The sequence below is a fragment of the Sapajus apella genome, unplaced genomic scaffold (assembly GCF_009761245.1).
Source record: "Sapajus apella isolate SASKATOON/1434 unplaced genomic scaffold, GSC_monkey_1.0 scaffold23, whole genome shotgun sequence".
In the NCBI taxonomy this organism is placed as follows: domain Eukaryota; kingdom Metazoa; phylum Chordata; class Mammalia; order Primates; family Cebidae; genus Sapajus; species Sapajus apella.
The window spans coordinates 229,407-240,812 of record NW_022436963.1 but is presented as its reverse complement, the minus strand read 5'-3'; the positions used below and the strand labels follow the sequence as shown (position 1 = coordinate 240,812).

The 11,406-nt window shown below is 48.4% G+C and overlaps 2 protein-coding genes across 2 annotated transcripts; both read left to right on the top strand.

Annotated features, from left to right (window-relative positions):
• The first annotated feature begins 253 nt into the window (after nt 1-253).
• Nucleotides 254-1,489, top strand: TMEM89 (transmembrane protein 89). Its single transcript, XM_032289728.1, has 2 exons — nt 254-863; nt 1,299-1,489. The coding sequence occupies exons 1-2, from the start codon at nt 570-572 to the stop codon at nt 1,482-1,484; spliced, it is 480 nt and encodes a 159-aa protein (XP_032145619.1). The 5' UTR covers nt 254-569; the 3' UTR covers nt 1,485-1,489.
• Nucleotides 1,490-6,234: 4,745 nt separating this feature from the next.
• Nucleotides 6,235-6,817, top strand: LOC116559248 (40S ribosomal protein S17-like). The gene has a single exon (XM_032289727.1). The coding sequence runs from the start codon at nt 6,292-6,294 to the stop codon at nt 6,685-6,687; it is 396 nt and encodes a 131-aa protein (XP_032145618.1). The 5' UTR covers nt 6,235-6,291; the 3' UTR covers nt 6,688-6,817.
• The last annotated feature ends 4,589 nt before the right edge of the window (nt 6,818-11,406 follow it).

The following is an 11,406-nucleotide window of genomic DNA, read 5'->3' as shown; positions in this document are numbered from 1 at the left end:
AAAAAAAAAAAAAAAAAAAGACAGAATCTCACTCTGTCACTCAGGATGGAGTGCAAGGGTGCAATCACAGCTCATTGCAGCCTTGACCTTCTGGTCTCAGGTGATCCTCTCAATTCAACCTCCTGAGTAGCTGGGAATACAGGCATATACAACCACATCCAGCTAATTATGTGTATTTTTTTATGGAGACAGAGTTTTGCCATGATGCCCAGGATGGTCTCAAACTTCTGGGCTCAAGCCGTCCACCTGCCTCAACCTCTCAAAGTGCTTAGATACCAGGTGTGTGCCGCCACACCCAGCCGAGGGCACAACTTCAAAAGGAAGTGCTCCCTCAGTTTTGGGCCAGCCAGGGCCTGCTGGGAGAGTAGGACCCAGAACCCAGGTCTGCCATTCTTGTCAAGCCCTGGACCCCAGCCCCCCTACCACAGCCAGTTTCTGGCCAGGCTGCCTCATGAAAGGCCACAGGCCTGGCTGGAACCTGCTGCCTCAGAGCCAGGCCTGTTACTGGGGGAGGGGTGTTTGCCCGTTGCCAGGCGCCTGAGTTCCGGCCCCTGGTACTAGCGGCGGCCATGCTGCACGTGCTGCCCTCGCTGCCCTTGCTATTCCTGGTGGTAATGCCTGCCCCTACCCACGCCTGGTCGAGACCCCTCTGGTACCAGGTGGGGCTGGACTTGCAGCCCTGGGGGTGTCAGCCAAATACTGTAGAGGGCTGTAGGGGCCGCCTGATCTGTCCTGGTTACTGGCTGGGCCCAGGAGCAAGCCACATCTACCCCGTGGCTGGGGTCACGATCACCACCATGATGCTGATGATCCGCCGTAAGATGCTGCAGTGGCGGCGGCGCTCACAGGCCACCAAGGGTGAGGTGAGCACAGCTCTTCCGTCTCCCCCACAGCCCCTGCCTCCTTGTACACCCAGTGAGCCTCTGTCTTCCACCCAGCCCTGTCCCATGGGGCCACACTGTGGCCTGTGGGCCTCCTACACCCCCACCCCCAGCTCACAGCCCATTGTCCCTGTGTCCACACACCTTTATGGAACCCACGTTCACCACCCACAGCCAGCACCCTGCCCCCAGCTCTCCCCTTTAGTACCCCTGCTCTCATCCAGCCCCTGTGGGCCCTGTGACCACCATAGCCCACAACAGACCCTCGGTGATCCTCTATCACCCTGAGTCTCCCTCCCATCCCATCTGGGCACTGCCCCACAGCCCTCACCCTGCTCCCCAGCTCCATCTTGGCCCCTCATCGCCCCTCCCTCTCGGCCCTCCACTCTCACTCCTGTCTCTTGGTCCTGTTCTCAGCATCCGCAGGTGGCCACTGAGCCCTGTGGCCCCTGGAAACGGCGGGCCCCAATCTCAGACCGCACCCTGCTCCGTGAGGTCCTGCACATGCTGGATGCCCTCCTGGTCCACATCGAAGGCCACCTACATCATCTAGCCACCCAGCGGCAAATCCAAATAAAGGGGACTTCCACCCAGAGTGGGTGATCAAACATGTGCCTCTCTTTGCCTGACAGCCAGGAGGGTGGGGGGGTTGGCCTGAGGTCCTGGGCCAGCTCTGTTCTCTCCAGGCCTATCTGGACCCTGTGCCCCTTTCCTACTTTTAGAGCCAGCTGATTTGGTGTCCAGGACAGGCGGGCAGGTGGGGCACAGGGTGGCTCACACTGCTCCATTGCCCCCACCAACTGACCTTTCCTCTTTAAGGATCCTACCTGCAGATACAACTGCTGCTCCGGGGTGGGCGTGGTGTATCATGCTGTAATCCCAGTGCTTTGGGAGACTGAGGCGGGAGGATCACTTGAGCTCAGCCTGGGCAACACGGCAAGACCTCATCCCTACAAAAAATACAAAAAAAAAAAAAAAAAAAATGCTGGGCATGGTGGTGTGTGCCTGTAGTACCAGCTACTCAGGAGGCTGAGGTGGGAGGATGGCTTGAGCCTGGCAGGCAGAGGTTGCAGTGAGCCAAGATTGTGACACTGTACTCCAGCCTAGGTGACAGGGCCAGAACTTGTCACAAAACAGACAAAAACTGCTCCTCTGGCCTGGTCAGTACCCGGGGACCCCTAATGTGATGGGAGAGGACTCCCATCGGGACAGAATTGGGTGGCTTAGGGAGACAGAGGAGCTGACAACCTGGCTGAGCCCTAAAGGGAAATGGGTGTGGGGAAGGGAACTCCAGGTGGAGGTCTGCTGAGCAAAGGGCACGTGCTGTATTCGGTACTCTCTGCACATGGGCAAGGTGGACAGTGCCCATGACAAACGGTCTCAAGTGCCAAGTGAGGGTCCTGGGCCTCTCCAGTGCACAGAGGGAGCCGCGGAGGGACTGGTCAGCTGGGAAGAGGATGGGGCAGTGGTGAAGCTGTAACCAGATACTAAGGATCTCTGATGGGGACTGAGAGCCCCAGGCCCCAGTCACCGTGTAGTCACCCACCATCCTTGTCACCACCTCAGGGAGGAGGTGACTTTAGTCCTGCCATCAAATAGCAGCTGGCTCTGGTTTCTTTCTTCCCAGGCCCTTCAAGGCCCTCCCCCAAGGGTCCACTGTTCTGTCTCCAATAGCAGCCCCTCCCCAGATCCCTCACTCCAGCAGCCCCAACCTGCAGTCAGGCAGGCCACCCTAGTTGCCTTTGTTTCTATGGCAGCCTCAAACATGCTGTAGTGCCTCAGTGGCCCTTGGTCCAAGGCCCCTAGAAAAGCTCCATGAAGGGACTCTTGCTTCTTAACTCCCTGCTTTCTCCTTTTTGGAGATTGAGTCTCGCTCTGTCACCCAGACTAGAGTGCAGTGGTGCAATCTCAGCTAACTGCAACCTCTGCCTCCCGGGTTCCCGAGTAGCTGGGCCTATAGGCATATGCCACCACGCCTGGCTAATTTTTTGTATTTTTAGTAGAGATGATAGGGTTTCGCCACGTTAGCCAGGATGGTCTTGATCTCCTGACCTCGTGATCCATCTGCCTTGGCCTCCCAGAGTGCTGGGATTACAGGTGTGAGCCACCACGCCCAGCTGAACCACCACTGCCCAGTCTCTCTCTCTTTTCTTTCTTTCCCCTCCTTCCCTCTCTCCCTCCCTTTTTTCTCTTTTTTTTTGTTATTTTTTTCCGTTTTATTGACCAACTCAAGCAATCCTCCTGCCTCGGCCTCCCAAGTAGCTGAGACTACAGGCATACATCACCACATCCAGCTAAATTAAATATATGTGTGTGTGTGTGTGTGTGTGTGTGTGTGTATTTTTTTTTTTTTTTTTTAGAGATGGGGTCTCACTATCTTGTGCAGGCTGGTCTTGACTCCTGGTGTCAACTGATCCTTCTGCCTTAGCCTCTCAAAGTGCTGGGATTACAGGCATGAGCCACAGTGCCTGGCCCAGGTTCCTGTTTTAGAAAAAGAAAACAGGGCCGGGCGTGTTTTCTTTATCTTTACAGGCTTACGCCTGTAATCTTTGCACTTTGGAAGGCCAAGGCAGGTGGATCACCTGAGGTCAGGAGTTCGAGACCAGCCTGGCCAACATGGTGAAACCCCATCACCCCCCCCAAAAAAAATAGAAAAAATGTTATGAATTCAAAAATGGAAGTGAATTAAAATAATGAAAAAATAAATGACAAAACTTTTTTCTTGAAAACTTTTTTTAAAAATTGACAAATACTAAATCCAGAAAAATAACATAACTTGTGGCAACTTCCTGACATATTTCTGTAATACTTTGGTCCCCTACATAGTCTGGCTTCTTACTCTGAAGACCTCTACATAGGACAAGTATTTTGTGATTTTCGGGGGAGATATTTTCCATACAGAGAAAAGATAGTTCAGTCTTCCTCCTAACATGGTTGAAACTTGTGTTCTAATTATTGATAGTTTAGAAAAGTTAAAACTTCCTCTGGGCGCGGTGGCTCGAGCCTGTAATCCCAGCACTTTGGGAGGCCGAGGCGGGTGGATCACAAGGTCAAGAGATTGAGACCATCCTGGTCAACATGGTGAAACCCCGTCTCTACTAAAAATACAAAAAATTAGCTGGGCATGGTGGCACGTGCCTGTAATCCCAGCTACTCAGGAGGCTGAGGCAGGAGAATTGCCTGAATCCAGGAGGCGGAGGTTGCGGTGAGCCGAGATCACGCCTCTTCACTCCAGCCTGGGTAACAAGAGCGAAACTCCGTCTCAAAAGAAAAGTTAAACTTCCTAGCCTGTTGTTGATGGTGCCATGTAAATGTTCTGGATTGTTGTCAAATTTGAGAAACTGTCATTAGCCTTCTTTCATATAAGAACTGTGAAATTTGGAAGAATTTCCCACAGATGAACTTCTGGTTCCACACATTTCAAATCTTATTTTCCTTCCACGGCTCACGGTTTTCCCAGCACTGGATGCCGTGGGGCATGTCCTTAAGGCAATAGGACTTTGCACTTCTGTCGCAGGATTTTCGTACGAGCCACGTTCCTAGTTTATTCTAGGACAAGACCAACAAGCTAACTTTACACAAGAGTGGAGCAAACCACATAAATATGTTCCTCTAAACCCGATGTGTCCCTGTGGTAGACTCACAGATATGCCACACGAAGGCCAGCTGCCAGCTGCTGTGGGGAGGGCCAGCAGACAGGTCCACTCTGGCTGTGCAGAGCCCCTATAGCCAGACTTCTTTGCCCAACCCTTTCCCTCCCTCCCTCAGGTGCTCGTCTCAAGAGACTCTTGTAAATATCTTGTACTCTGATCTTCCTCTTGGAGTCAGATTCCCAGAGAACCCAACCTGGAACCATCCTCAACTCACCTTTCCCTTGGCTGGACCCCGAAAATGCCACAACCTCTCTGATGTCCTCCAAGTGAGAAGTGGGCTGGAGTCAAGGACAGAGGTCCGAAGTGAGTGCTGTTAGATGGCTGTGTTTTTTGGGTTTTTTTGAGATGTAGTTTCGCTCTTGTTGCCCGGGCTGGAGTGCAATGGCACGATCTAGGCTCATCCCAACTTCTGCCTCCTGGGTTCAAGCGATTCTCCTGCCTCAGCCTCCTGAATAGCTGGGATTACAGGCATACGCCACCACGCCCAGTTAATTTTTTTGTATTTTAAGTAGAGATGAAGTTTAGCTGTGGGCCAGGCTGGTATCCAACTTCTGACCTCAGGTGATCCACCCACCTTGGCCTCCCAAAGTGCTGGGATTACAGGTATGAGCCACTGTGCCTGTCAATTTTTGTATTTTTAGCAGAGACAGGGTTTCACCATATTGACCAGGCTGGTCTCAAACTCCTGACCTTGTGATCTGCCCACCTTGGCCTCCCAAAGTGCTGTGATTATAGGCATGAGCCACTGCGCCTGGCCTATTTTTAAACTTATTATTTTTTAATGTACAGCAAAATACAATCAGGAGAATTTTTTTTTAAGAGGTCAATCTCTACTAAAAAGAAAAACAAAAAACCAAAAATTAGCCAGGAGTGGTGGCATGTGCCTATAATTCCTGCTACTTGGGAGGCTGACAGAGGCAGGAGAATCACCTGGGAGGCAGAGGTTACAGTGAGCTGAGACTGAGCCACTGCACTCCAGCCCAGGGGACAAGAGAGAGTTTGTCTCTCAAAAAAAAAAAAAAAAAAAAAGACAGGGTCTCATTATGTTGTCCATACTGATCTCAAACTCCTGGACTCAAGTGACTCACTTCGGCCTTCCAAAGTTCTGGGATTGTAGGCATAAGCCAGTGCAGCTCGCTGAAAAAGATTTTGACAGCAAGTATCCATCAGAAAGCCCAGGCATTGGAATTATTAATCAAAAACAATAAATCAGCTCTCTTAATATGTTCAATGAACTAAGGGAAGCCATGGACAAAGAACTAAAGGAAATTAGGAAAATTATGTCTGAACAAAAAGAATATTAATAAAGGAATAATTTTAAAGGGACCAAACAGAAAATCTGAACCTGAAAATATAGTAACTGAAATGAAAATTTCACTAGAGGAAATTCAGCAGCAGATTGGAGCAGGCAGAAAGAATAAAGGATCAGGGAACTTGATAACTGAGGCCAGGCGCCGCAGCTCACACCTGTAATCCCAGCACTTTGGGAGGCTGAAGTGGGCAGATCACCTGAGGTCAGGAGTTTGAAACCAGCCTGGTCAACATTGTAAAACCCCATCTCTACTAAAAATGCAAAAATGAGCCTGTGTGGCGATGTGCTCCTGTAGTCCCAGCTACTCAGGAAACTGAGGCAGGCAAATCTCTTGAACCCAGGAGGCAGAGACTGCAATGAGCCAAGATCAAGCCACTACACTCCAGCCTGAGTGACAGAGCAAGATTCTATTTCCAAAAAAAAAAGTCACTAAGGACCCGCCAGCATGGGCCATGATCGCACCAAAACCGTGAAGAAGGCGGCCCGGGTCATCATAGAAAAGTACTACACGCGCCTGGGCAACAACTTCCGTACAAACAAGCGCATGTGTCAGGAGACTGCCATTATCCCTAGCAAGAAGCTCTGCAACAAGATGGCAGACTATGTCGCGCATCTGATGAAGCGGATTCAGAGAGGCCCAGCAAGAGGTATCTCTATCAAGCTGCAGGAGGAGGAGAGAGAAAGGAAAGACAATTGCGTTCCTGAGGTCTCAGCCCTGGATCAGGAGATCATTGAAGTAGATCCTGACACAAAGGAAACGCTGAAGCTTTTGGATTTTGGCAGTCTGTCCAACCTGCAGGTCACTCAGCTTACAACTGGGATGAATTTCAAAATGCCTTAGGGACCTGTTTGAATCTTTTCTGCAATGCTGTATTATTCTCAATAAACTTAGGACAACAGCCAAAAAAAAAAAAAGATAATCAAAATGCTCTAATGGTATACTTCAAAAATCAAACACCAAAAAAGAAAAAAAGGCAGTAATGGAGGAATAACAAAATATAAGATATACAGAAAAGCTAAACAGCAGAAGCAAATCATTTGTCAGTAGTAATCTCATTAAATGTAAATAGATTAAACTCTCCTATTTAAAAAACAATTTTCAGATTGGTTTTAAAAAAAGGTTAATCTATATGTTGTCTACAAGAGACTCACTTCAGATACAAGGACACAAAAACACTGGAAGTAAAATGATGGAAAAAATATTTTATGGCCAGATGTGGTGGCTTACGCCTATAATCCGAGCACTTTGGGAGGCTGAGGCAGATGGATTGCTTGAGGAGTTTGAGACCAGCCTAGGCAACATGGCAAAACTCCATCGCTACAAAAAAAAAAAAAAGAAAAAAAAAATTAGCTAAGCATAGTGGTGTGCACCTTTAGTCCCAGCTACCTGGGAGGCTGAGGTGGGAGGATCACTTGATCTTAGGAAGGTCAAAGCTGCAGTGAGTCATGATCAGGCCACTACATTCCAGCCTGAGTGACAGAGAGTCAGACTTTCACAAAAATAAATAAATAAATAAAAAAGAGGCCAGGCGTGGTGGCTCACACCTGTAATCCCAGCAGTTTCAAGGCTGAGGCGGGTGGATCGCCTGAAGTTAGGACTTTGAGACCAGCCTGACCAACATGGAAGACCCTGTCTCTACTAAAAATGCAAAATTATCCAGGTGTGGTGGTGCATGCCTGTAATCCCATCTACTTTGGAGGCTGAGGCAGGAGAATCACTTGAACCTGGGAGGCAGAGGTTGTGGTGAGCTGAGATCATACCTTTGCACTCCAGCCTGTGCATCAAGAGCAAAACTTCGTCTCAAAAAAAAAAAAAAAAGCCAGGCATGGTGACTCACGTGTAATTCCAACACGCTGGGAGGCCGAGGTGGGTGGACCGTGAGGTCAAGAGACCGATACCATCCTGGCCAACATGGTGAAACCTGTCTCTACTAAAACTACAAAAATTAGCTGGGCATCGTGACATGTGCCTGTAGTCTCAGCTACTTGGGAGGCTGAGGCAGGAGAATCACTTGAACCCAGGAGGTGGAGGTTGCAGTGAGGGGAGATTGCACCACAGTACTCCAGCCTGGCAACAGAGCAAGACTCTGTCTCAAAAAAAAAAAAAAAAATAGAGATCATGTTCAGGTGTGGTGGCTCATGCCTGTAGTCCCAGCACTTTGGGAGGCTGAGGCAGGACAATCACTTGAGCCCAGAGTTTGAGACCATCCTGGGCCACATGGTGAAATCCTGTCACTACAAAAAATATAAAAGTTAAGTTAGCTGGGTGTGATGATGTGCACCTGTGGTCCCAGCTACTCAGGAGCCTGAGGCAGAAGGATCACTTGAGCCGGGGAAGTGGAGGTTGCAGTGAGCCAAGATCCTGTCACTGCACTCTAGCCTGAGCAACAGAATGAGACTCTGTCTCAAAAAAGAAAGAAAAATAAAGAAATAGAGATCACAAGACTGAGTGAATGAACTCTTTGTAGCAATAAGATACCAAAGCATAAACAAGACCTAAGGCCATGCCAGGCAAGAGTTAAGTCATTCGCCCTGACACTTAAAGAATAAACTGGCCGGGCGCGGTGGCTCAAGCCTGTAATCCCAGCACTTTGGGAGGCCGAGGCGGGTGGATCATGAGGTCAAGAGATCGAGACCATCCTGGTCAACATGGTGAAACCCCGTCTCTACTAAAAATACAAAAAATTAGCTGGGCATGGTGGCGCGTGCCTGTAATCACAGCTACTCAGGAGGCTGAGGCAGGAGAATTGCCTGAACCCAGGAGGCGGAGGTTGCGGTGAGCCGAGATCGCGCCACTGCACTCCAGCCTGGGTAACAAGAGTGAAACTCTGTCTCAAAAAAAAAAGAATAAACTATTTTCTAACTGCTGCAAGCGTTTTCTTTTTCTCCAGCAGCTAACCAAGCACTGGACTTGAGATAAACAATATGGAAACAGTTGCAGTTCATCCATCACCAAACACTGACCCCACTCCCTGTTCCACAAGCCGTTAAGTATGGCTTTGATTGGACAAGAGACTGATTTTGATGACTTTTTCCTGATAGGAGACCACTGACCAGGGACTGGCTTTAGCTGGTTTATGGAGCCTGTGCACTGAGTGCTTTTGTATCCCTGCTTCATATTTTGACATATCGGGCTAATTGCAACACATTTAAATGTTAAGTCTCCACCCCAAAGTGAACATGGGTCATATGCAACACACATGTTTATTCAGTATACTTGCATTAGGACCCCCTTCATGAGTATCCATAGCTCCTCCTGTAACCTGTTGAATATGCTTTTTTTTATTTTTATTTGAGATGGAGTCTTGTTCTATCGCCCAGGCCAGAGTGCAGTGGCACAATCTTGGCTCACTGCAACCTCTGTCTCCCACGTTTAAGCAATTCTCCTGCCTCAGCCTCCTGAGTAGCTGAGATTACAGGCTTGTGCCACCATGCCTGGCTAATTTTTTGTATTTTTAGTAGAGACGGGGTTTCACTGTGTTAGCCAGAATATTCTCAATCTCCTGATCTCGTGATCCGCCTGCCTTGGCCTCCCAAAGTGCTGAGAGGTGTGAGCCACTGCACCTGGCTGAATATGTATGTTTAGCCAAGCCATTCTACATAAAGCTCCTGCCCCAATCCCTCTTCTTTTGAAGGGCCTGTCTCTGGTTTTGAATAGAGGCCTGATTCCCAGCCTGCAGGTTTGTAACCCTTTATAAGAAATGAAGTCAGCCTGGCATGGTGGCTTACGCCTGCAATCCCAGCACTTAGGGAGGCTGGGGCAGGAGGATTACTTGAGCCCAGGAGTTCAAGATCAGCCTAGGCAACATAGTGAGACCCCTGTCTCTACAAAAATTTTTTAAAAAATTATCCGGGTGTGGTGGTGTGAGCTTGTGGTCATGGTGCCTGACCTGATTTTTATAAAGATAGTTTTATTTTAATTACAAGAGTAGTTTTTTAGTAAGATGTCGTGGCTCACCCCTGTAATCCTAGCACTTTGGGAGGCTGAGGCAGGCAGATAGCTTCAGGCCAGGAGTTTGAGACCAGCCGGCCAACATGGCAAAACCGCATCTCTACTAAAAATACAAAAAATTAGCTGGGCATGGTGACATGTACCTATAGTCCCAGCTACTTTGGAGTCTGAGGTGGGAGAATTGCTTGAGTCCAGGAGGTCAAGGCTGCAGTGATCTGAGATCGAGTCACTGCACTCCAGCCCCGAGGACAAAGTGAGACCTGTCTCAAAAAAAAAAAAAAGAAAAGAAAAGAAAAAAGGAAAAAAAAAGTAGTTTTTGGAAACATAACAAATATGGAAGCAAAATAAATAATATGTATCTGTAAGAGGAAAAAGAATTCTGAGGTATGCTTTGTTATGTTAACTAAAGAAAAATCAGGCTTTTAAATATTTAAAGTTAGTTCTATTCAGAAGTGTTATGAGAACTGCAACCCGGGAGAGCCTCTCAGGGAGTTTTTGCTAGACTGCTCCAAAACAGTGTTTCCGACATAGCTTATACACTGGTGTTGGTGGCTCTCCAACTGCTCAGAAGTTACATTAGAGGAAAATCTCATCAAGGTTTGGGTGTGAGAGTACATCTGGTTATAGGTTACAGAAGCATAATCATTAATCCTGTCAGGCAGTATCTTAGGTATAGGAAGAGGCAAGGGCTAGGATCATTGAATTTACCTTTTTTTTTTTTTTTTGAGACGGAGTTTCGCTCTTGTTACCCAGGCTGGAGTGCAATGGCACGATCGTGGCTCACCGCAACTTCCGCCTCCTGGGTTCAGGCAATTCTCCTGCCTCAGCCTCCTGAGTAGCTGGGACTACGCCACCATGCCCAGACACGCGCCACCATGCCCAGCTAATTTTTTGTATTTTTAGTAGAGACGGGGTTTCACCATGTTGACCAGGATGGTCTCGATCTCTTGACCTTGTGATCCACCCGCCTCGGCCTCCCAAAGTGCTGGGATTACAGGTTTGAGCCACCGCGCCCGGCCCGAATTTACCTTTTCTAAAGGTGTAGTGATCCAGGCAAGAGATGGGAGCCTGTGCTCTATTCTGCTTATTATCTTCAGGGCATTTTTCCAGAGGGCTATGCTCTGGATTCACTGAGCTAGGGGCTTTGTTAAATTCTGCTGGCAATCAGAATGAGGATTTTTTTTTGCAACGGAGTCTTGCTTTGTCACCCACGATGGAGTGCAACGGTATGATTTTGGCTTGCTGCACCCTCTGCCTCCTGGGTTCAAGCCTCCTGAGTAGCTGGGATTACAGGTGCATGCCATGCCTGGCTAATTTTTGTATTTTTAGTAGAGATGGGTGTCACCATGTTGGTCAGGCTGGTCTCGAACTCCTGACCTCGTGATCCAGCCGCCTCGGCCTCCCAAAGTGCTGGGCTTAGAGGCATGAGCCACCATGCCCAGCTGGGAAACATGGCTTCTTATGTTTACTACTTTGTCAAACAGTTATTTCAAGAGTAACTTTTTTTGCAAAAATTAAAAAATCTGCTTGAAAATAATACAGAAGTGTAAAAATGAAAAAATGATAGCCTCCTTTCTCTTCCCCTCAATCTTTTTTTTTTTTTTTTTT